Source organism: Heteronotia binoei, chromosome 13 (assembly GCF_032191835.1).
Source record: "Heteronotia binoei isolate CCM8104 ecotype False Entrance Well chromosome 13, APGP_CSIRO_Hbin_v1, whole genome shotgun sequence".
Lineage (NCBI taxonomy): Eukaryota > Metazoa > Chordata > Lepidosauria > Squamata > Gekkonidae > Heteronotia > Heteronotia binoei.
In genome coordinates, this window is record NC_083235.1 from 33,221,865 (window position 1) to 33,247,108 (window position 25,244).

The following is a 25,244-nucleotide window of genomic DNA, read 5'->3' on the forward strand; positions in this document are numbered from 1 at the left end:
ATCAGCAAACTTTGTGAATACCTCAGCGGGAAGGCCATCAGGGCCTGGTGCTTTAAATCCTTCAATAAATCAATGATTTCCTCTAGAGTTACTGGATGCCAGACCGGCATATCAGTAACTGTGGGGTTTGCTAAGACAGGAAGGGATACACATGGAGCAGCATTGGTTAGATGTTGGGCTGGCTTACTGGCCCCACCAGAATATATTAAATGCCTTTATTTGTGAGGAGATCCAAGAGGGCAGCTGTGTTGGTTTGAAGCAGTTGAACAAAGCAGGAGTCAAGTTTCACCTTTAAGACCAACCAAGTTTTATTCAGAACGTTAAGCTTTCGTGTGCTCTCTAAGCACACTTCATCAGATGAGGGGATCAGGTATTCCCTCGTCTGATGAAGTGTGTTTAGAGGGCACATGAAAGCTTACATTCTGAATAAAACTTGGTTGGTCTTAAAGGTGCGACTTGACTCCTGCTTTATTTGTGGGGATCATTTGATTCCCCAAAAAGTAGGCAAAAATTCCTGGGAAAGAGGTAAAAGATGTACAAATTAATTCCTTGCCAGATAAGACAGTGATCAATGGGAAATGGTCACTATCATCATGTGTGCCCACAAAAAAATCCCAAATCCATCATTTCAGATTTGGAGAAACAATAGCATAATCAATTACACTACAGCCCAGGCTAGAGCCAAAAGTGTATTCACCATGCATGTTGTGAGAGCCAGTTTGGTGTGGAGAGCCAGTTTGGTGTAGTGGTTAAGTGTGCGGACTCTTATCTGGAAGAACCGGGTTTGATTTCCCACTCCTCCACTTGCACCTGCTAGCATGGCCTTGGGTCAGCCATAGCTCTGGCAGAGGTTGTCCTTGAAAGGGCAGCTGCTGTGAGAGCCCTCTCCAGCCCCACCCACCTCACAGGGTGTCTGTTGTGGGGGAGGAAGGTAAAGGAGATTGTGAGCCGCTCTGAGACTCTTCGGAGTGGAGGGCGGGATATAAATCCAATATCTTCTTCTTCTTCTTGTGAGGAAGAGACCCATTTAAAATTAATCTGCTGGATGACATACAAACTTTGGCTAGACATATCCCCACCAAGTCAACATAAAGATCTTTAGAGTCTCTTATGGGGATAAAATTCTCAAATGATGGATTGTTAGTATCTAAACTTGTAACATCATGCAGAAGTTGGTTGTCTTTTACCACCCTAGTGTTAAGATCACCTGCAATCATAGATTCTGCTAAGGGGAGTTCACACTTGAGGGCTTTGACATATTCACAAAACAGCTCCAAAAACAGCACCGGAATACCTGATCCTCATTCTGAGGCATAGTACTGTTTAACTGCCATGAGTTTATGTAGTGCCTATTTATCCCACACTTCCTCTTAGGAACTCATGGTGGCATACATTATTTTATCCTTTTTCATTTCATCCTTGTGAGGTAATTTCCACCCCCCCCCCCAGTCTAGTGGCACCTTTGAGATCAATAAAGGTTTATTCAAAGTATTGTCAGGATCCATTCAATGTCTCTTGTCATGCATTCCTTCCTGAGTGGTCTTATATGTAATTGTTACTGTTTTGCTATGTAGTATGTTATGAGGTCAAGCTGTGCTTGTCTCTCATAGTGGAGATTTTGGTAGCACCTGGGAATGTGCCCCCCCCCTCTTTCCACTATACCATCTGGAGACAGAGGCTGGGATGGAATAGCCTTCACTTCTCAAGAGATAAGGAGATATGTTCCCTTGGGAACTGCTATGTGCTATGGTGGGGGGGGACTACCTAATGATGTTTGTAATTCTTAGTTTCACTTCAGGCAAGGCCTACACAAGGGAAAGGTCTGCACTTGTAACATATCAATAAAGCTTCACCTATGCCTTCATAGCCGAAGTCTATCTGAGTGTTACTTGGCAAAACCTCCCAGGTATGAGCTTTCATGTGCATGCACACTTCTTCAGATACAATGAAATGGAAATAGAAATATCACTCATACATATAGAGGGTGGGCTTTAAATTAGCATACAGAATAATGAAAATGTGAGGTAACTTAGATGGCAAGAAAGTGATTGGTTGGCAAGATTTTGAACACTGATTCTAGTCCAGGACTCTAACCACTACATCACATTAGCTTAATGCGTTTGTGTGTGTGTGTGGGGGGGGGAAATCACATAAAGTGAACAAAACTATTCCCAAACTAAACCATCTGGGAGAATTACAGTCTGAGTAACTCATATAAGAATCCTAAACAGCCTGAGGTTCTGTGGCTATTACTAAATGTAACAGAATCTCAAAGCATAAGAAAGAGAAAAAAAATAAGTCTCTACATAAGTATATATAGCTTTATTTCTGCAAAGGGTTGCAGGCACTTCCACATTCCTCTGACAAAAAACGGTGTAGAACATTTTGACTTTGGACATAACTTCTGTTTTCTAGTTTGTTCAGTTTGAAGAAATTACCTGAAAGAAGAAAAATAAAGTCACTAAGCCAAGCATTTTCTGGGTTTTTTTTTAAACCAGAGTTATAGAAATACAGATTTTGATACTGAAAGAATAGATGAACCTGTGGCAATGGATGTTCTCGCAAAGAAAGCTCCAGTTGAAAAAACTATTGAGGATTCCAGCTCTGCTTCCTAATATCATTGTGGGTGTTTAAATATACGCACACAGACAACTAGTTCCCATCTTTCTAGCATACTTGATACAACCATGAAAGACAGGTAAAACTGTCATGTCTCAGCAAGGGTTGCCAGTCTTCAGATGGAGCCTGGTGATCTCCTGGAATTACAACTGATTTCTAAACTACAGTTACCCTGGAGAAAATGTTTTGGAGAGTGGACTCTAACATTACATCCTGCTTAGGTCTCCTCCCATTCCCAAACCTCACCCTCCTAAGGCTCCACCCCTAGATACCCAGGAATTCTCCAACCTGGAGCTGGTAACCCTATTCCTCACCAGGGAAAGGGAACAGGTTGGACCTCACAAAAGGCTCTCCTTTCTATCATATAAGCTGCCATTCACTCTCATGGAGCTATACTTGTGGAAATCTGTGGTGTGCCTCCACAGTGCTGCTGATGCTGAATGGTTGGTTCTCCTCCTCACTGATAAAAATACCACAGGTGTGGAAAGTCTATACACAGAAACATGCTCTCTAGGGCTTTGTAAAATACAGATGCCCCTCCCTTTCAATGTTCCCTCTAAGCTGTGGAGTCTTGTGAGCAAAAATTCTACTTTGTGAACAACTGGCATTAGAGTTGTGAGCTATTGGCATTAAAGTTGTGAGCTACTGCATGAATTAGTTTGCTCTAGGGCCATTTTTCCTGAGCTGAGACAAAAATGTGTGAGCTGGAGGCAAAAAAATTGTGAGCTAGCTCACAATAACTCGCTCACACTTATGCAGCTTAGAAGGAACACTGCTGTCTTTATACATACACCACACTGATTTGTCTATTACTACAGTGTGGCTTGCTGGGACACCTTAGGCCAGTTACATACACACACTCAATTTACCTCACAGGGTTGTTGTGAGGATAAAAATGGAGGAGAGGAAAATGATGTAAGCTACTATGGGTCTCCATGAGAGAGAGAGGTGAGGTACAAATGAGGTGAGGTTGCCAGCCTCCAGGTGGTGGCTGAAGATTCCTGGGATTACAACTGATCTCCAGGTGACAGAGATCAGTTCGCCTGGAGAAAATGGCTGCTTTAAAGGGTGGGCTCTGTAGCATTAAACCCCATTGAAATTCTTCACTTTCCCAAACCCACCCTCTTCAGGCAACACCCCAAAAATCTCCAGCTATTTCCCAATGCAGAGTTGACAACCTTAGGGAGGAGAAGGTAAAAATCACATCAATGATCCTTTTTTTGCTGGCATTTCCCACCAGTAAAAAACACAGCTAAGATAGATCACTCTGTATTTGGGGCTACCAACCTTCAGGTGGGACCTTGAGATCTGGAATTACAATTGAATTTCAGATGACAGAGATGAGTTCCCTTGGAGAAAATGGCAGCTTTGGAAGGTGGACTCTACGGTATTATACCTGCTGAGCTCCCTACCTCACGAATATCCACCCTCCCCAAGGCTCCACCCCCAAATATCCAGGAATTTCCCAACCCAGAGTTGGCAACCCTATCCATATCATATGTGTTTCTGATATCCTCTTTAATTTCTTCACCATAGCTATTTATTGCAATAAACTTACATTGTTGATCCAGGAAATGTAGGCAGAGACACGGGTGAACACGGTGGGTTTCCGGTAGACATTACATCCACTACTGGAAACAAAGCTAGTGACTCCATGGACATAGTATCTGCCGTTCACCAGGCAATTCAAAGGTCCACCAGAATCCCCCTGAAGAAGAAAGCAGAGAGGAAAGGCATGCATCACCACAATTTCTTTTTTCTTTTTTTTACTGCTTTGATCATCAATATCTTTATTCTCCTGATACACTCAGTACATTTAGCTCATAGTTTAACTGCATGCAGTGGTATACATGTGGGCCCTTTATTTTTATTTTTAAATCAGATTTTTATTAACAGATTTACAGTTTACAATAACGAATGCTGTAATCTATCACCTCAAATAATGCAGTCTTAGTGAGGATATAATAAACAAATTTTTAAAAAACCAAGAAAAATGTTTTTTTTGGGAGAGTATTATGTTTGGTAAGATATTCCACTATTTGGAATCAGAACACAGTAAATTTTTCTTGAGTATGTTCTGTCAGAGCATCAGCACTGTAAACCACCATTTCTGATGTATTTCCTTTTCTCTTTAACTTTTATACCCAAGAGCAAAATTCCTTTCCAGTTAAGCAATTTGAGCAGCTTCGAAGTTGCCTCAAGACAGACAGACCGGCTTTGTGGAAAATCTGCCACTCAGGCAATGCACTGTGCCCCTTGTGAAACCAAACTCAATCATCCAAAAAAATGAGAAGCTGACAAGCAAGGGAAAGAGTTGACCATGTTTCACATGAATGATTTCCCCAAAGCAGCTCAAACAGACTTTGACTTTTGCAAACAGGATGCATGGATGCAAATTCTCTTCAGTTTGACTATCCACTGACTACTTTCGTCTATAATCACAAGACCTCTGAGATCTTTGGCAAAGTTTAGTCTCCACACTGAAATTATCTCTGACCTTTATATAAGCAAATGCCTGCCATTCACTCTTACAGGGAAAGTAAAGGGCTATACTTGGGAAACCATTTGTGGTGAGTTCAGCACAGGCTAGGCACTGTGATCTTAGATGAAAGAGAATGCCCTCTTAACAGTATCATTATTTTCCTGGCTTCAAACAGCAAGCTAAAGCAGATTTGTGGGTGGTGGGGTTTCCCCCCCTATGGCTACCTCCAGGGCTTTTTTTGAGCAGGAATGCACAGGAACATCGTTCCAGCTGGCTTGGCATCAGGGGGTGTGGCCTAATATGCAAATGAGTTCCCGCTGGGCTTTTTCTACAAAAAAATCCTCGGCTACCTCTCAAATAAAGAAAGGACAATCACAGGAGATTACTATACCAGTAAGGATTTCATGAGGAATAGAGAATTTTATCCATGACACAGATCCCCCCCTTGCAGGTTGTTAAAGTCCTAAAATATTAGGGACTAAAAGCTCAAGCAGCTCTCTGGAGATGTGGCCTATAAACAGGCCAATCTTTTATCCCCTTATCTTTTCACCTCTTTAACTGATATTCACCTGCCCCTCAACATTCTCCGGTTCTTTCAGGGTGCAGTGGGAGCGGGGAGGTGCAAAGGCTGTGGTTTTGCCAGCGGAATTGCACACATTTGTGGAAATGCTCTGGTGGACCCAACCTAATATATTTCCACAAATCTGCAGAGTTGTCTGCAGAAATCTTGATTTTCCTTGGTCTGCTGAAGCCCTTGGCCATCAGGTTTAGTGTCGGAAGGAGATATGTGTTCTGGGATTAGTTGGTTGAGAATTACTGATCTCTCGTTTTAAAGCAAGTTTCTTGCCCCCATGGTTATGAGCTTATGCTTGAAAATATGTAGATAGGACCTGCCGAAGTGCTTTTCCTTACTCTGCATAATCAATACAAGTTGCCTACCTCTCTTTCATGTAGATTTTTGATTGCCTGTGTGCATGTGTGTACAATCACCAGTTTTGATTACTCTTTAAAAACTAAAATTTTAAAATTAAAATTTACATTTGATTTCAGAGAAAACAATCTGTCTTTAGAAGGGATTTCAACTGTTCATGACCCTTTCCTCGTTAACATTTGTGTTTTGGTAATAATGTGGTTGTTGATTTTAAAAGTAGCAAGCTTCAAATTTGAGTATCAAAGTTCTTAGGAAGAAGAGCTCCCATGGAATTGCAGTCTACACACGGTGGGTTATCATTTGAGAATATTTGTTGAGAACTTTCACTTGAACATTTGCAGGAGACTATCCCTGCTCAATTTAGCTTCTGTTCTAAGGGCCAAACTAGAGGTGACATTTCTTAGCAAGCTGGGTTGAGGTTCCCCTAGGCCAGCTCTCATTCCTTTTAATTTTGGTAGCTCACAATTTTAATGCCAGTAGCTTACAAAGTAGAATTTTTGCTCACAGGACTCTGCAGTTTAGAGGCAACATTGATTGTGGCCAGGGCTATTTTTGAGCTGGAATACACAGGAACACACAGTTCCAGCTGGCTTGGCATCAGGGGATGTGGCCCAATATACAAATAAGTTCCTGCTGGGCTTTTTCTACAAACCCCCCCCCCATTGTTGCACGGGGCAGGGCTGGTTCCAGGCTAGAGGGCGCAGGTTGAGCAGAGATTGTTCAAGTGCCCTTCTCTGTTTACCATAATCTGGCCCCAACCTTATCTTCCTTTCTGCTCAGCGACCCGCATGCTCCCTACCTGCTTGCTGTCCTTGTGAGCTCTTTCATCACCTGTAGTTTCAACCTCTTTCATGGCTGTCTTGCCCTTTCCTTCAGAACACTGGCTGGTGCATGCAGCTGGGGGGGGGGGTGTCTGCCATGAGCAGTACTACAGTGCATCACCTTCACAATCTTCTCTAGCGCTGCTAGGCTCTAGAGTGCAGAATGTGGGTGGTGGAACACTCACAAGCCAATCAGAGGGAGAAGAGCACACTGGTGGGGGGTTGATAGCAGAGGGCCTCACCAGAAGCCCCTCCTGGGCCCTGGCAGCTGCCCACCTCAGAGTATCCTGAGACCAGCCCTGGTACACAGGGAGAAGAGGCTTCAGACTTTCCGCTACCCATTTCCCTTACCCCACATGGCCCCGTGGGGGCACTATTTGGCCTGTTGGGGAGATGCTGGGGTTGTTGACCTCCAAGCAGGGCCTGGAGACCTCCCAGAATTACAACTGATAATCAGACTACAGAGAACAATTAACTTAGAGACAATGGCTGCTTTGGAGGGAGGACTGCATGACATTATACCATTCTGAGGTTGCTCCCCTCCCCAAACCTAGAGTTGCCAAGTCCCCTTTGGTCACTGGCAGGGGAGGGGTAGGGTTGCCAGCTCCAGGTTAGGAAACTCCTAGAGATTTGGGGTTGAAGTTTGGGGAGGAAAAGGGCCTCAGTGGGGTACAATGCCATAGAGCCCACCCTCCAAAGCATTCCTTTTGTCCAGGAGAGCTGTAATCCCTGGGCCCCACCTGGAAAACTCACCCTCACCAGAAGCTCCACCCCCAAATCTCTTGGGATTCCCCAACCCAGAGTTGGAAAACCTAGGATATGACTATGCCCCCAACCTGTCAACAACTGCAACATCGAATATTGTCCTTTCATACTGGCATAATTACCTGGCATCCAGCACGGGTACCATCCCCTCCAGCACACACCATGGTGTCCTTGACCGTTGAGCCCCAGTAAGCCGAAGTGGAGCAGGTTGCATAACTCACCACAGGGAGCGAGGCTTGCTGCAGGACTGAGGCCAGCTGGCCATTTGCTGTACAAAAGCACAGAGTAGGATGAGTATTTAGCTAGCTGGAGAAGAGAAAGATCTATTTCCTTGACCACTTTATTTTCCCTTCTTGTCAAGTGGGTGGAGAATTCTTAGCAATGCAGATTGTGATGATAGGGCTCCTTTTTCTTTTGTAAAAGGAAAACTCAGGATGACCGCAAGGCTTGTGATTGCAATTTGCACAGGTAGTGCCCAGGCTACGGACATGCCTTCCATTTCCTTAGGGGTGCATCACTGCTGTTATCAGAACATTGTGCATGATTTGTCAGGAAAGGGGTTTGGAAATGATTTCCCCCACCTTTAGAACATTGGGAAACCCTCTATGGAGCAGAGCAATGGTAATGGCAGGAAGCATCTCCAATAGGGGGAGTAGATTGGGATCTGGGGTTCTAGAGGAGTCAGGAATACTCACGATTTTCACATAATCTCCAGTCACTTTTTACATAAGATAATATAACACATCTTTTGCATGACTTGAATGTCAGAAGTGCACATTTCCACCCCCCACCCCTGCCCCAGAACTCCACATTTTATGCCTGGTTGCAAATAATAATTGTTGTGTGGTTTACTGCACAAGGCAGGAATCTTAGGAAAAGGAAAGGTCCCCTGTGCAAGCACCAGTCGTTTCTGACTCTGAGGTGACGTTGCTTTCACGTTTTCACGGCAGACTTTTTATGAGGTGGTGGTTTGCCATTGCCTTCCCTAGTCTTTTACACTCCCCCCCCCCAGCAAGCTGGGTACTCATTTTACCAACCTTGGAAGGATGGAAGGCTGAGTCAACCTGGAGCCGGCTACCTGAATTCAGCTTCCGCCGGAATTGAACTCAGGTCGTGAGCAGAGAGTTCAGACCACAGTACTGCAGTACTGCTGCTTTACCACTCTGTGCCACGGGGCCGCTAACATAGGTTTTCTTTTCTTTTCTTTCTTTCTTTCTTTCTTTCTTTCTTTCTTTCTTTCTTTCTTTCTTTCTTTCTTTCTTTCTTTCTTTCTTTCTTTCTTTCTTTCTTTCTTTCTTTCTTTCTTTCAACACAGATTTTAATTCTTTCTTTCATACAGTTCCTGCTCTACTTTCTTCATTTGTCATTCTTTCCGCCTCCTACTCTGCCCCTTTCCCCACCCACCCTGGTACTGGGTGTGTGTGTGTGTATGGTCTAGTCTGCTTAACTATAGTCTTCCCAAAGGGACAAGCGTCTAAATATCAACAATGAAATAAACTCAGCTATTGAAACATAACAATAATGAGGCAGTCTACCTGGCATAGCTTTCTTCTTCAGCAGCACTAAGACCACCAAAGAAAAAGCAGTTGGAGAGATCTAAACGGGAGTGCACAGCATCAATAGTTTAGATCAAAGGGGTTTTTTTAAGCAGAAATGCACAGAAACACAGTTCTGACTGGCTTGGTGTCAGGGGATGTGGCCTAATATGCAAATGAGTTCCTGCTGGGCTTTTTCTACAAAAAAAGTCCTGTTTTGGATAAGGTTCATAAAGAATATGGTATATCAATTCCGGTGGAAGCTGGGTTCAGATAGCCGCCTCAAGGTTGACTCAGCCTTCTATCCTTCTGAGGTTGGTAAAATTAGTAGCCAGCTTGCTGGGAGTAAATTGTAGATGACTGAGGAAGGCAATGGCAAACCACCCCATTAAAAGTCTGCCATGAAAATGTCATGATGTGATGTCACCCCAGAGTCGGGAACGATTGGTGCTTGCACAGGGGACTACCTTTACCTTTTGCCTTTATATGGAGTTTTGGAGTAGGTTAGAACTTGTCATAAAGCCTCATTTGCAAAGACGCCACCAGTTGCCATATCATTTATCTACTGCACTTGCCGCTTATCTATTTCAGACATTTTTAATCTATTGCACACATAATTTATCTATTTCCTACATCATATTGTGCAGCAGATCTGATGCAGAAAGATTTAAACGGGGGATCTATAAGATCAAACGCTTGAGCGTCTACATCATGATCAAAGCAGACCACAAGGAAGGCTTCAATCCCCTCTCCTGGTGCTTTGTGGGAGTTACCATAACAACTCACTTTGAGTCTTCCCCCAGCCGGTGATGTAGCAAGGATTGTTGTTGGGGAGGATTTGTCCAGCCTGGGGCAAAGAACCAAGCTGCACATAGTTGTTCAGAACTGCATTTTGAGAGAGACGGAGCAGCGCAATATCATAGCTGTAGGGGAAGAGTAGACACAATGGGCAGCGAGATGAAAAGGCATGAAACCAACACCTGTCCTTTCTAGAACGACCCTGTCAGAAACCAGAATGGCTGTTTTATTTATTTACCACACTTAACCTTTTTGTAGATGGAAATGTCAGTGCCATCCTATACAGAGCTTGACTCTTCTAATCCCACTGACTTCTATGGAGTTAGAAAAGACTAACTCTGTTTAGGATTGCACCTGTTGGGCAATTAGTAAGAATTCAAAATACCATAAAATTCTCTGTGTGACCAAAAACTAAATGCATCATACCTCCAAGAAAGTCACACCGGATCTTTTGCTAAACACAAAACATTTCTAAAAGTCTGAAGAGACAGATTGTAGCAGGCTATTAGAAAAGAAATGGAGGTGAGTAAAAAAGCAATGAAGCATTTATTTATTTGCTTAAAAAAATTCTGTCCTCACCAAAATAACCTCTTGAGAGGCATAAATGGCCCTTTGCTTTCCCCATATTGCCCTCACAACAACCTTGGGATGTTGACTAGGCTAAAAGATGTTAAGTGCTTTTGGAGGTCACAATAAACTGGTTTCTATAAACTGCAGTTTGTTGCACAAACCCTGATTTGTCAATCACCGGTGCATTCGTTGCTGTTTTGCCATCAAGTCACAAGGTGACCCTGGAGGGTTTTCAAGGCAAGAGACCTTTAGAGGTGGTTTGCCACTTCCTGCCTCGATGTCATGACCCTGGTATTCCTTGCAGGTCTCCCATCTAAATGCTAGCCAGGGCTGACCCTGCTTAGCTTCTGAGATCTGGTGAGATTGGGCTAGCTTGAACTATCTAGATCAGGGCCCACAATTGCAGAATAGACCATAATTGGTTGGGCAATCCCCCCTTGCATGCCCTCCCCCCACAGTTCCCTTGCATTTGCAGGCTGCTGTCAAAGCCTTGTGACATATGCTGCCCGCTAGCTATTGTCTGGCTGCAATAAATGGGAGGGAAAGAAGCAGCTTTTTATAGCTCTTCAGGTCACTTTTCAGACTAAGCTGATTGCCAGACTCTGCCTCTTTTGTGGCTACCTGCTTCCTGCTTCACTGAATTTTGAGGCACACCTAGAACAACTGTGTATCTAAAACTGTTGTTTTAATCCCAGGCATAGCATGATCTGATGCATAATTTAGCAGGATCCAGCAGGTTAGGTAATATTCCAGGGTAACACTTACCCCGCAGCAACGTTATTGCTGTTCCAATAAGGATGCACAAAGATACGCCCCACACTTAAATACTGCTCTGTGCCTTCCTGTTGATAAAGGTTGTGGTCACCAGCAACCACACGGAAATTCATGTTCCTGGAGATAAGAGGGCATGAAAATGGAAAAGTTACATCGCCAGTTTGCAATCTATCTATAAGTCCCTAACATATTCTTCCCCTCTGGTGTTTGGCAAAAGATATGAAGTATTTAGAACTGAATAAGAGGTTCAGAGCATGGCAGGCAGGGAGACATATCCTGTTTGCATTGGGTCTGGTGTGCAATGGGTGTGGCCCTTCCCCTTGGGTAGCCAACCTCCAGGTGGGGCCTGGAGACATCTGGAAATGACAATTGATCTTCAGACTACACAGATCAGTCCCCCCTGTCAGCCGCCCTTTGCCCTGCATTTTCTCCCTCTTGCACAATCAAGACAGGGCTAGAAACTTACTTCAAGAAAAACCTGGAATTCAGAGTAATTATTACATTGTGGCAAGAGATTGTTATAATACTTCAGTGGCGTAACCCACCAGTAGTATGTGGAGAAATTATAGCTATAGGGTGGGGTAAAGCAAGGGAAATGGAGCCAAAGTGGCACAATCTTCAAAATGTGTACCTTCTCTTCCGCACAGTGTACAAATGCATTCTAACTGCAACCTTTCCAAAGAGATTGTTGGTTTTTCTGCATTCTCATTTTACTTGCTGGTAAGTTCTTGTGTCTTCAAGGGGTGGGGGGTGGTTCCCTGTTCTATACATGTTTTGCTCCCTCTAGTGGTTGGTTCAATATCACATTGGTTTATTTCCAATATATCTCCCTGCAGATTGAAACTGCAGGTTTTTATGCTGAGCACAAATCTGTGTGATATTTAGTCGACCACTAGAGGTAGCAAAATATGTACAGAACAGACCTCCCCCCCACCCCAAGAAACAGGCACTTACCAGTGAGTAAAATGGGAATACAGAAGAGCCCTGTATCAAACCAGGTTTGGCAAAGATTGGTGTTGAGAACGGGAAGACCTAGAAAGTGAAGCAGTAAGAAGATGATATTGTATGGATGCTATAAAAGCAATAACAAAACCCAGCCCAATGTGGATGCCAAACTGAGCAAAACCCAAATGTGGAAGTGGCTTCATTCTCAGTTTGGCTGACTATTTGAAGACAACAACCTCAAGAAGAGGTTGGGGGTTTTCTACTCACAGGTAGGGCTGCCAAGCTTCCAGTGAGGGCAGGGGATCCCCTGGTTTGGCACAGAGTAGGCCGCCAGGGGAATCCCCACCCCCAAAGAGCCCCATCGTCACGCAATGTGCCCTGCACAATGATGTCACCCAGAAGTGATCTCATCCCGCTGGACACAGTGTGTTGGGGACTCTCTAGGATTTGTGGTAAAACTATGGCACCATAGAGTTTTTACCACGAATCCTAGAGCATCTCCAATATGACAATGTCATTTCTGGATGATCATGCCCTGTGTGCTTTGTGTGTGCAAGAGGAGTCCCTCGCCATAGCAGTGGAGGGACTTGGCAACCCTACCTGCAGGAAGATAAGTCTGAAGTGAACATTTCCAATAGAGGAAGTGTTAACTCTTCTGCCCCAGTCCCACTCAATTACATCCCGATTAATGCCTCTTTGCTTTCTCAGTTAACCAATGAAGACATTCTCACCTGTCTACACAGTGAGCTGCTGTCATCACCCAGTTTTGCTTCAGCAGTGTTCCACCACATGTATGATACCAGCCTCCTCCTGAATAATACTGGAGGGAAATCTAGACAGGAGGAGAGTTGAGAGAGTCTTGGATTATTATTCTTTTGCCCACCAAAAGGAGCACAAGATGCCTCCACAGTCAGATCAGTGATACGACTAGAGGAAATCATCTATTGAAGGGACACTCATTTGCAGATTTCTTATTAAAGGCGTTCATGGTTGGACATCAGGGCCTGTGTCCTAATACTCTGCTCAGCAAAATTTGAAGCCTTCCTGAAGGCTATGGAGTCCTCTTCCAAAGTAAGTGGGTTTTCCTGTGATGGAAGATTTGCTTAAAGTCGGAGCAAAGCTCTTTTGACTTAAGCTTTGCTAAGCAGAGTTGTAAGATACAGGCCAGTGGGTATCTGTCTCCTGTGGCTCCATTTTGCTAGGACTGGTAGTCCTGGCAGAACAGCCTCTTGCTATAGCAGAAGGCTGCTTGGGTGAGAAGAAAGCAACGCTTCTAGCAGGTTGTTTTCTTTAAATTAAAAACAGTGGAGGCAAAATGTAATCTTGAACAAGATCAAGGGCAGAGAGGTGCCTCAACCCATTTTTCTGCTCAACATTTTCTTCCCTCCAAGCCTGCTATTTTTTGCCTGCACTGCAAAAGGATTGGGGTCCCAAGGGAAATCGAAAAGGCTTTCTGTAAGGAGAGGTTCCACTCCTGCATCCAATTAGAGAATCTGGACTAAACAATTTTCAAAAGGCTTTGCCTGTGCAAACTATTAAGCAGCAGAGCTCTCCAGCATTTATCAGAGGATGATTATCAACCTTTAAATCTGATAATACAAATAAGTAAGGGGTGAGTTCGGCTCTTTAACAAGCAAGCCAGACTGAAAACCTTTTTGCTGTTTATTGTGCAAGACTGTAGGGAATGCAAGCATGTAAAAGTGAATCCTACAATTGCCATAAAGATAACTGCTAAAATCATTGACGTTCTTAATGTTGCTTAATCATATTATATAGAGTAATAATTTTAAAAGGAAACCAGGTTTCAGCTTTTTGTGTCATTGCTTTTAGGGGTTAATAGAAAGGCCAAGCTATGTAAACTCGAAAATTTTACCTAATCTTCTTCCAACCAGAGAAATTTGATTTGCATATCACAGTAGTGCATATAAATAGAAAAATATCAATCAACATTTTTTAAACCTGACAGTTGGGATTACAAATGGAAACATTTCCAAAAGAAGAGAGAACTTTAATCTGTTACTTGCTCTCAGCTGCTAGGACATTGTATGCGCAGTTGTGGAAGCAAGAAAAAATACCAGAGAAATGGGATTGGATTGTAAAAGTTATGACATGGAGTGAAATGGATAAGTCAACAAGAACTTTAAGAGACTATGATTTAGAAGTATTTGAGATGGAGTGGAAGAAGTTCAGAAGATATGTAGAAAAAGAGTGGAAAATAAAAGGACATTGGACAATTTTTGCCAATGATTAAGTATAAGTGGGAGGAGGATATGACATTTGGTTCTTATTAATTAGGGGTACCTTTTATAATGCTGTTTTGAATATAGTACACCGGCGGGAGTCAAGTAATGGGGGGAGGGGTAGGTAGAAAGTAATATATGGGATAGAGAAAAAAGTAGTTATTAATGATATAAGAAATTTAATATATTGCCATACATTACTAATAAAATTGTTTGAACACAAACATTTTCTAAACCTGGTCCATGATAATCATGTGATTATTATCTAGATAAGCGATTGGTTCTTAAATAAATATGAGATAATCAACACAAGTGCAAATGATCCAACCAGCAAGTGCAAGTGAGTTACATCTGGCACAGCAAGATAAAAAGGCCGGCTTCAACTCTTAACCTCTTTTAAAAAGCAATTCATCTGACTTTTCTGTAACTGTTTCAATTAGCTGTTCAAGATTAGAGTAACTTTGAGAAGTCAGAGTTCACTGACAGTTGTGAAGCTCTTGGACAAAATCTACAGGAAAAAGTTAGTGATGTAATAAATACCACGACACTTCCATTCATGGTCTGGGCTATGTCTTTCACACTCGCCATCAGAATAAGGAGACATAGTTCCAAACAGGAGTACAGTTTAATGTCACATTCTTGCTCAGTGTGAGACTGCTGTCACTACATCTTCCTTTCTCCCAGTTTCTGTCCATACCACATCCTAGGACAGTCTGAAGCTCTGGCCCAGATTAAAAGAACAGAGTTGTCAAAAAATCCCACAACCTACATGCTGCAAAAGAGATGGTTCATTTACCTGAGATGGCCATGAATTCCTCTGTGTCTCGAAGCCCCCAACAACACGTCCATTGTCCTCCAGTGACCCCTCTGAACAGCGTCCTTATTGAATAAAAGAGTGTCAAAATGCAGGATCCCAGTTAACTATGGCCATTGGAGACTTGAGAAACATCCAACAGTGGCTACTGGAAGAACTCAATAAGACAATCATATCAAGTCACTCCTCAATGTAATGGACTAGGGCACAGACTCCTCTTCCTCAGGCAAAGAAACCAAAGACTTGTACAAAGGTAAGGATGAGGTCCTGGGGCCACCCCAGAAATTCACAACAAAACATCTGGAATGACCTGTAGTGAGTCACCATTCATTGAAATAGCTTCATGCCAATCTCTATTGGCTTCATCATGATTCTTTAGGAGGGTGCAGGGCAAAAACAAAACAGGCTTGGAATTAGGGAATTACATGATAATATATCTCTGACCTAGATAGCCTAGGTTAGCTCAATCTTGTCAGATCTCAGAAGCTAAGAAGGGTCAGTCTTGGTTATTTGGATGGGAGACCACTAGGGTTGCTACATAGGGGCAAACAATTGCAAACCACCTCTGGACATCTCTTGCCTTGAAAACTCTATGAGGTCATATAAATGTATAATTTTGATGTTGGTAAGTCACAACCAATTTATGGCAACCACTCATAGGGTTTTGAAGAAAAGAAAAGAGCAAAGGTAGTTTGCCATTGCCCAGGCTTCCTTGGTGGTCTCCCATCCAACTATCGATTGTGGCTGACCTTCCAAACCTTCTATGGTCTGACAAGCTATGCTGGTCAAGGCTATCAAGACTCTTGGCATTTTCTTTAAATTAATACCCACCACAACAAAACCAAGTACGCCCACCAAGACCATGCGCAAAGCTCAACCAAACCTAGGAAATGAGATTATAATAGATTCAACTACTCCTAAGGAAAGGTGAAGTTCTTAACAGAGAAAAGATGGAAAGAGGCATTGAAAACTACAGTTTTGTTTGCAAATGAAAAGAGAAAAAAAATGGTTTTCAGTCCTGACAAAATATTCCATGTCAGAAATACTCACCACAGAGGACCACAGCAGCCAAAACAAGAAGCCCAAGCATGGTGATTGAGTGCTTGACTTCTCCTTAGCCTTTCACTCCTTTTATACATTAGGAATTCCATATCACCAAGATAGCAGAGATAAAGACAGCCATTCTTGCAGGGAGCGTGATGGGAAGATGCACAGGTGACTCAGAAAGACAAACATCTAGTGGCCTTGCTCTTTTGCTCTTTTTTATTTTGTTTAAGGTCAAAGCTATACAGTCAAATATCTTCTTAGAGTATGAAGAACTTTGGAGCTTTTAACAACTTTCCCCCAAGTTTTTTATGGGGGAGGGGATTTAAAGCAAGTACTCCTAATCCAAATAGACCCAAAATGGTTGCATTTGAATCATCATTTTCCACAACTGCAGATGCAGTTAGGGTCATGAAAAAAAAAATGTTAAAAGAAGTGCTGGTAAATAAAAGTATTCAAGACTTTTTTGTAGCAGGAACTCCTTTGCCTATCAGGCCACACACCCCCTGATGTAGCCAATCCTCCAAGAGTTTACAGGGCTCTTAGTACAGGGCCTACTGTAAGCTCCAGGAGGATTGGCTACATCAGGGGGTGTGTGGCCTGATAGGCAAAGGAGTTCCTGCTACAAAAAAAGCCCTGAAAGTATTGAACCTGATACTAATAGTGTTGCCTTAAATTTGTCAACGTCCTTTTAAAAAATCCTTCAAGGATGAATTTCAGAAGTAAAATCTTTCAAAACACCAAAACATAGAAACTGTATGGAATCTTAACATTTGTACAATTTTTTTTGCTTTAGCACTTTTCAAAACAATCACCTGCTACACTTTTAAACAGTATTATAGTTTACCAGACATTTACATAGTATGAATAATAATATACTGGAACTGTGTAGTAGTGAGGGAAAGTGCCAGCAAATCACAGCCAATATATGGCAACCCTATAGGATTTCCAAGGCAAGAGATGTTCAGAGGGGGTTTGCCATTGTCTGCCTCTGTGTAGTGATCCTGGGCTTCCAAGATGGTCTCCCATCTAAATAACAATCATGACAAACTGTGCTTGGTTTCTGAGATCTGACAGGATTGGGCTAACCTGGGCCCATCCAGGTCATGGCATGAGATGCATGGTCACTTGTAGTTTGGCCAGGTGCTTCGTGACACAGGATTACTACTGGCATTATCATGGACAACTATTCTTGTATTGTGTGTCTTCTGAAAGCCGCACCCAAGTATCTACTGCAATATTGCAAGGGAGTCTATTTCATAGGCGCACTTCTGTGATTGTACTGTTTCAGTGGGATGCTTGTACATTTGGAACTGTTCTTGATTACTGACAATTTTCTTTTTTAAAAAAATTCTAAATACTGCTTAAAATACATTAACTTGGCCTTAACTTGGATATGTTTGTTAGGGTCTTGATTTTAGTTTCTATATTTGGTTAGGCTAAACAAAAAAGGGAAACGTTTACTGAACCATAAAGTGTACCTAGAATCAGCTTCCCCTATCCAGGCCAAATAGGCCATGAATTGCCATGATATCTGCTTAAGAACATAAGAAGAGCCCTGCTGGATCGCAACAGTGGTCTATCTGGTCCACCATCTTGTTTATCACAGAGGCCGACCACTTCCTCTGAAGGTTTGGTTTGTTCCATGTGCACCCTAGAGAAGGGTGCAAATAAAATATTGCACACAATCCCAGGTTTGTTTTTTCCTTTTGGACTTCTGCACTTGGTGAATTAAGTTGATTTGTTCCATGTGCACCTCCCCGCACCCCTGCCAGAGAAGGGTGCAAATAATATGATAAAACTCAGGTTCTCCAGGGTGCACACAGAATGAATCAGCTTAATTGATTTGTCCTGTGTACACCTCAGAGAAGTGTGCAAATAATATGTTAAAGACTACGTTCCTCTAGGGTGCAGACAGAACAAGTCAACTTCATTGATTTGTTCTGTGTGCACTTCAGAGAAGAGTGCACAATCTGAAATGCTCGTTTGCACACAATCCCAGGGTTTACATTTCCTGGACTTCTGCACCTGCTTACTTTCTCCATTTATCTTCCAGATACTCCCTCTGCTTGGAGCATGCCAGGATTCTGTCCCCTCCCCCTGAACAAATAGTGATTGGGACCTGGCTTTTGTCGCAACATTGTGCTCTCTAATAACAAAACTTTCCAGCAGAAAATACATGTTTCCTTTTGGGATTGCACTTCCTTTCAAGGTATATCACAAGGATGCTTCTGTTCTTTCCCAGAATACTCTGAGGTGTTATACTTGGGACAATAATATCAGAGGGAAGGTATGTTGTTCTGCAAAAGAATCCTGTAGCACCTTAGAAAGCAACAAGATTTTCTGAGTATAAGCTTTGGAGAGTCAAAGCTTCCTTTGTTAGACAGCTGGTACCTGACAAAGGGAATTTTGACGCTTGAAAGCTTAATACACCAAAATCCTTGGGAAAATAACTATACCACCATCTCCATAGATCCATTCATTCCTTTTGCAATTGCTGCTGGTGGCATCATTAGAGAAACAGAAGCCCAACAGAAAAGCCCACAAGTGGTTTCAGTCCAAAGGATTGTTGTAAAATTTAAATTACAGATATTGTTTATGTGTATGTTGTTCCCTGTTCTGAACCATTGTACAGGGGAGGGCAGGCTACAAATCAAATTTCAAAATACACAAGAGGACCAATGTTCCCTCTAAGCTGCAGAGTCTTGTGAGCAAAAATTCTACTTTGTGAGCTACTGAAATCTGTGAGCTAGTTCACACTAACTCAGCTTAGAGAGAACATTGGATAGTTGCGAGATGTGGTGGTGGTCGACGGTAGCCCCTGGGCCTACCTGCAGCGGTGGCAGCAATGAAGAACACCTGTGGTGGTGTGCTTCAAACCATCTTGGGTTTCCTGTCTTTGTTGATTTCCTGTCTGACTCAAGTCAACAGGTCTTTTATCTATGGTTTGCCCACCTGATAAGGAGTCAGGGTTCACACCAAAACAATGCTAATGTCCCTCCAGGCCCAGAGATGTTCCCACATTAGGAGCTAATTGTCAGGAGAAGGGCTCTAGCTAAGGGTCTAGAGTGGGTAGAAGGCCTTTTGTTCAAACTGGATGAAAAGATGCAGAGGTGCGTGTCTGGAGAAAAAAGTTTGGAATGCAGAGGAGGAAAGAGAGCAGACAGAGGGCAAACGGCAAATTGTCAGCAAGTGAAGCATTACGAGGTGCAGTATACCTCCCTCCTGGGATTCCAATGCAGGGAAGCCGATCTACTGTCTTGTAGGAGCACCTCATTGCTGCCACACATTCCGCCTCTGGGTTTGTAAATAAAGCCAAGCATTTCAAGGACTGAGCTGGATAGCCCAAGCTAGCCCGGTCTCATCAGACCATAGAAGGTAAGTGGGCTTGGCCCTGCTTAGCACTTGGATGGGAGACCACCAAGGAAGTCCATAGTTGCAACAGAGGCAGGCAATGGCAAACCACCTCTGAACATCTCTGGCCTTGAAAACCCTAGCAAAAAGGAAAGGTCCCCTGTGCAAGCACCAGTTGTTTCCGACTCTGGGGTGATGTTGCTTTCACAATGTTTTCATGGCAGACTTTTTACGGGGTGGTTTGCCATTGCCTTCCCCAGTCATCTGCACTTTCCGCTCAGCAGACTGGGTACTCATTTTACCAACCTCGGAAGGATGGAAGGCTGAGTCAACCTCAAGCCGGCTACCTGAAAACCCAGCTTCTGCCGGAGATCAAACTCAGGTCGTGAGCAGAGCTTAGGACTGCAGTACTGCAGCTTTAACACTCTGTGCCACGGGGCAGACCCTAGGAGGTTGCCGTAAATCAGCTGTGACTTGAGAGCACTTTCCACTACATTACATCACAAATATCCAGTTCAACATCCAGTAGTCCTGGTAGTCCAATACAGCCAAACCAAAAAGGCATTTTCTGGCACCTTAAAGACCAGCAAGTTTTTATTCCCGTATAAGTTTTTTTGACTGAAAGCCCTGGTTCCTCAGTTGCAGTCCTGGTAACATTGTCTCTGGAATGTTTCACTGCTTGTGGAAATGCACAGCAGCAGTTCCTTTCCAAGCTACCCCTAAATCGGAGCCAGACATGTTAAATGGGCAAATTAGAGATCTTGGCCCAGTGTGGACCTTTAGAGGGAGGGGATATCAAGAGCTTAGCTTGCCCCAGATTCTTTTCCAGGAAAAGCTGATGCATTCACCAGTCACCAAATCTCAAGTGGAGTCCTTACTAGTGGCCCACTTTTGGGATTTTGTTGTGGCAAAGAAAACCCTGCCTTAATACAAACTCTCATTTGCTATCAGCTCATTGGCTTCGTGCTTAAATCTAATTGAACTCAATTAAATGATTTAAGTCCCATTCATTCCAATGCTTCCAATTCAAATATACTTCTCTACATTCCTGGCCAGCCACTAGCTTAGATGTGAATTCCTCTGGCTACTAGCAAACTGCATACAAGAGATGCAAGGAGATGGGTAGTGTGCAGGGGAAAGAAAGGGAGAAAAGACAAAGATTTGTTCCAGAGAATTTTGATTCCTAATTCCCATTTACTTCATTCATACCCTGCTCAATGAAATTGCTGAGCTGGGTTAGAACAGATAAAAAGAAGTACTTCTTCACCCAAAGGGTGATTAACACATGGGATTCACTGCCACAGGAGGTGGCGGCGGCTGCCAGCATAGACAGTTTCAAGAGGGGATTGGATACACATATGGAGCAGAGGTCCATCACTGGCTATTAGCCACAGCGTATTGTTGGAACGCTGTCTGGAGCAGTGATGCTCTGTATTCTTGGTGCTTGGGGGGGCACAGTGGGAGGGCTTCTAGTGTCCTGGCCTCATTAGTAGACCTCCTGATGGCACCTGGTTCTTTGGCCACTGTGTGACACAGTGTTGGACTGAATGGGCCATTGGCCTGATCCAACATGGCTTCTATTACCTTCTTTACCTTACCTTATGTTCTTAGCCACCTTTCTCCCCAATGGTGCCTCAAACCAGCTTACATCCCCTCATCTCTATTTTATCCTCAAAACAACCCTGTGAGATAGATTAGGCTGTGTGTGATTGGCCCAAGGTCACCCAGTGAGCTTCCACAGTAGAATGTGGATTTGAACCTGGGTCTCCTAGTTTGACATTCTAGTCACACCACACCATCTCCTTTTCCATCTTGTATAGTTTGATATGAATGCCATGAAACTGCATAATGAGCCTATACTGGGACAGGAAGAGAAAAACATGTAGGAGTAGGGAGAAGGAAGAGAACCTACCCTTCTCTTGGAGTCTCAGAGCAGCTTACAATCTCCTTCCCTCCCTCTTTCCACAACAGACACCCATGAGGTTGTGAGCTCTGTGAAAACTGCTCTTAAGAGAACAGCTCTGAGAGAGTTATGACTAACCCAAGATCATCCAGCTGCTGCTGCATGTGGAGGAGTGGGAATCAAACCCAATTCTCCCAGATTAGAGTCCGTGCTCCTAACCACTACACCAAACTCACTCTTTATTAGATAAAACAGTTGGAGAGCTACTCATAAGGAACCAGAGACAGACAAGCTTCTTTTGTAAAATACAGTTTTAAGTTTTATTGGTTTTTTTTTCCAAATCAGGGTTGCATGGGCAGGTCATTTGGTTTCACCTTAACACAAGACGTTTTCTGGGAAATGAACAGATAATCACACCAGGATGCTAATGCTGTTTTTATTGAAAACCCATACTCCTCATATCGCAGGAAGGGTCTGCACTGTCAGTCTTTCTTCCCAATGTTCTTGCTTCAAAGATGCTAAGAATGGTACTAAAACGAGCAGTATTCTTTTATAAAGGGAAAAGTGGTAGGACTTGCTTGTGGAAGGCGATCTGGACCCCCACACAAAACAATGTTTTTAAAGCATACCCCCCAAACACCAAATTTATCAGAAGTCCAGGATACATTTCCTTTCCAGATCCAACTCAGATTCCGCATTATGCTGTCAGTGTGACTGCTAATCAGCCATACAAGTAAACAAGAGGCACTTGGGGGCACTGTCAGTTGGGTGAAAGCTGCCACTTTGTGGATGAACAGCATCACAACGATGAATTAGAGAACCACCCATGAAATCCAAGGACAAAACATATCTAAACACAGCAGGCAAGAAAAGACACGGGAACAATCATTTGTTCCAGTGGGCAAAACCAGCTAGCAATATCTAGTGTCATTTTATTCCAGATTGCACCCACAATGGGCATTCATGAAAAAACAAGCATACAAAACACCCTCCCCCACCCAGCCTTTATCTCTCACTCCTGTCTGGTTTTGCAACGTAACTCTCATCTGCCAAAGGTTCACACAACACCCATTTCCCCCAAAGCAATTTGGCTCCTTCTGCTAGTCACGAAAAGGCACTTAGCAGCTTTTCATGTTCCTTGCATTGCAGTGCACAAATCAAGGCTGCAGAAGTATCCCCGAGGAAAGGAAGGAACCTTCCTCAGTCCAGGAAAGAAATCAAGCTGTGCAAACTGTTATAAATCCTGTTCTAGGCTGGCCCACTGCACAGAGCTGGCAGGGAACAGGGTCAGGTTGAAGCGCTTTGAGAATCACGACTGCAGGGATCCAAAGAGCCAGGGGGCGGGATGCAAATGGCACAGTTGGCCCCCGAAACTGGACCCATCAGGAGGTGCCCAGTGACCGAACACCCTTTGTGTGAAGCCCGGAAATCAACCTTCCTGCCTAATTCTATTTCTCTTTGGTAGAGGGATTAGCTGCCTAGGAAGCAGGGGTTTTTTTCCAAAAAGAATTTCCAATGCAATTAGCAGTTTATTCACAGTGTGTTGGCAAGAATCCCCAAAGCCTGAGGTAACGCACTGGCCACAGCCTGTGCAAAGGGCTGAGGATTTCAGCTACGCAACAAAACTGCACTCCAGTGTTCACTATGTTAAATGCAGGTAAACTCTTGTGATCCTTTCAAGAGCGAGAGATGCCCATGATCTACCGGAGCCCTCGAGCAGAGGAGGAATCTTTTCCCCATGAACGCTTCCCTAGCAATTAAAGGTTCAGTTCCCTTGTACGGTGTCCAGAACTATCTATCAGAACAATGCAATTCCTATGTAACAGAGACACGAGTCCTTATCTTTGGCATCAGGCTCTCCTCCTCCCTCCACCCCCCCCCCTCCAATACTCTGCAGAGAAGTTTATTCCTTTGATGGGCTCTGCAGCTGGTTGTCAAGGTGCTACTTTCTACGTTGCTCCCAGTATGCAAATTAAGAAGTATTTATTTCTCATATCAAAAAGGGTTTTAAAAAATCTAGCTTAGGATAGTTCACTGATGTTGTCTTTCTCACAATATGGAGCCTCAGTTACTTCATGATACTCTAAAGAGCAAAAATATACACACACAAAGATATATACACCTGCTTCCAACTTTAACTAAAGAAAAAGATTGGGTATGCCCTGAGGCTTGCTGTGGTTTCTCGGACAATCCCATTCCAAAAGGCACAAGAGAACGTGTTAAAAGGCGTGTGGTTATGCAGCATGTTTCAAATGGATTTCCTTTTCTCTTCTCTTGGAATTTAAACCGCCAATTTTCTTGAGGGCTTGAGAGGAAGAAATGGAAGCCTCCATGTGAGTTCACCGGCGACAGGCCTTTGCTCGGGCTGCGTGGGTCTTTCCTGGACCACTTTAGCTGAAGTACCAAAGTTGATAGGAATCTGCAGTGTTGCAGGGAGCCATGGAAGGATGCTCGCCTCTTCCAGACAGACACTTATTAGATGCCACATTTTTAATCAGGTGAGCCTTGAAAAGGAAAGAAAAACCATTTAATCTAGCATTCTGTCCCTGACAGTGGTCACAAGTGACTGGGTGGTGCCAGAGCTAATAGTGAGCAGGGCAGATGCTAAAGCCCACCTTTGCTGTGAAATAACTGTGTTCTTTCTTGTAAATGTCACACCACAGTAAAGAGGACAATAAAGAGGACACAGTAAAGAGGATAATAGCCACTGCATTGCTTCATGGGGACGGATTATTTGAGAAAGCAAGCATCTGCTAAGCTCACATCAAGGGAAAATTAGCCCACTCGGATCACCCCCCCACCTCTCTTTGTTAACAGAAAATTGGCAGGAACCAAGGACATTTCAAAATAATTTCTACATGTAGCAGATACAACAGGAAAAGATCCTGCAAGGTGACAGGGTGACAGAATGTGGATTCCTGCAGCCAACAGTGCTCAAGGAGCATAAGCTACTGTTGTAGAAAAAAAGTCTTCAGGTGTTCTTTGTACCTTTTGGGGGGGTTATCTTTGTATATCTGTGTGTGTATCTGCACCTGGAAGTCCTATCAACCTCTGACTGACCCCTACTAGGGGCCTAGAGGATAGTCAGAGAGATGGCTGAATAGAGCCTTCCCTGTCCTCTTGACAGGGTATTTCAAGGAAGTCTCTCATCCAAGTACTAACCACAGTTGACCCTGCTTAGCTTCCAAAGATCTGATGAGATCGACCATTGGTACTTACTGTGAGGGGTTATTCTCCTCTGAGTATAGGAGGACATCTTGGGTGCTTTCCACCATCTTGTCAGGGAGGCAGGAAATAGAATAATTCTTCTTCCTCTTCCTTGACCCTGGAGCACCCAGATCTCCTCAGTTGGGATACTCCAATAAGCGGTCTCTAAACTATCAACCTTACTCACAATAAGGAAACAGTAATAACAGTCAGTTAATATGCAAAAAGCATAACATAAGGAACTGTAAAGAAGTGTAGAGAACTGTAGAGCAGCAGAAGAAAATGGAATAGATATAGCAGAATAGACCCTAGTATGAGCGATGCAACGTGGTGGGCAAGATGGCCTCCTGTACTCAGAGGAGAATGACCCCTCAAGGTAAGTACCAATGGTCGTTCTCCCTCAGAGTCAGAGGCCATCTTGGGATCTCCTATAGCAGTAAAT

At 43.5% G+C, this 25,244-nt stretch overlaps 2 protein-coding genes across 4 annotated transcripts in view; both read right to left on the reverse strand.

The window, feature by feature from the left end:
- Positions 1–2,303: 2,303 nt before the first annotated feature.
- Positions 2,304–16,399, reverse strand: CELA1 (chymotrypsin like elastase 1). The gene is made up of 8 exons (XM_060253137.1): positions 16,345–16,399; positions 15,277–15,359; positions 12,972–13,072; positions 11,287–11,412; positions 9,940–10,076; positions 7,741–7,886; positions 4,178–4,327; positions 2,304–2,438 (listed from the first exon to the last, which is right to left on the reverse strand). Exons 1-8 carry the CDS (start codon positions 16,382–16,384, stop codon positions 2,421–2,423), a joined length of 801 nt encoding a protein of 266 aa, XP_060109120.1. The 5' UTR covers positions 16,385–16,399; the 3' UTR covers positions 2,304–2,420.
- Positions 16,400–21,891: 5,492 nt separating this feature from the next.
- GALNT6 (polypeptide N-acetylgalactosaminyltransferase 6) overlaps positions 21,892–25,244 on the reverse strand; it is an 87,096-nt gene continuing 83,743 nt past the window's right edge. For all 3 annotated transcript variants that reach the window (XM_060252254.1, XM_060252255.1, XM_060252253.1), the window contains one exon: positions 21,892–24,099. In XM_060252254.1, the coding sequence (XP_060108237.1) occupies positions 23,986–24,099 (114 nt within the window). In that variant the 3' untranslated portion in view covers positions 21,892–23,985. The remainder of the gene's footprint in view (positions 24,100–25,244) is intronic.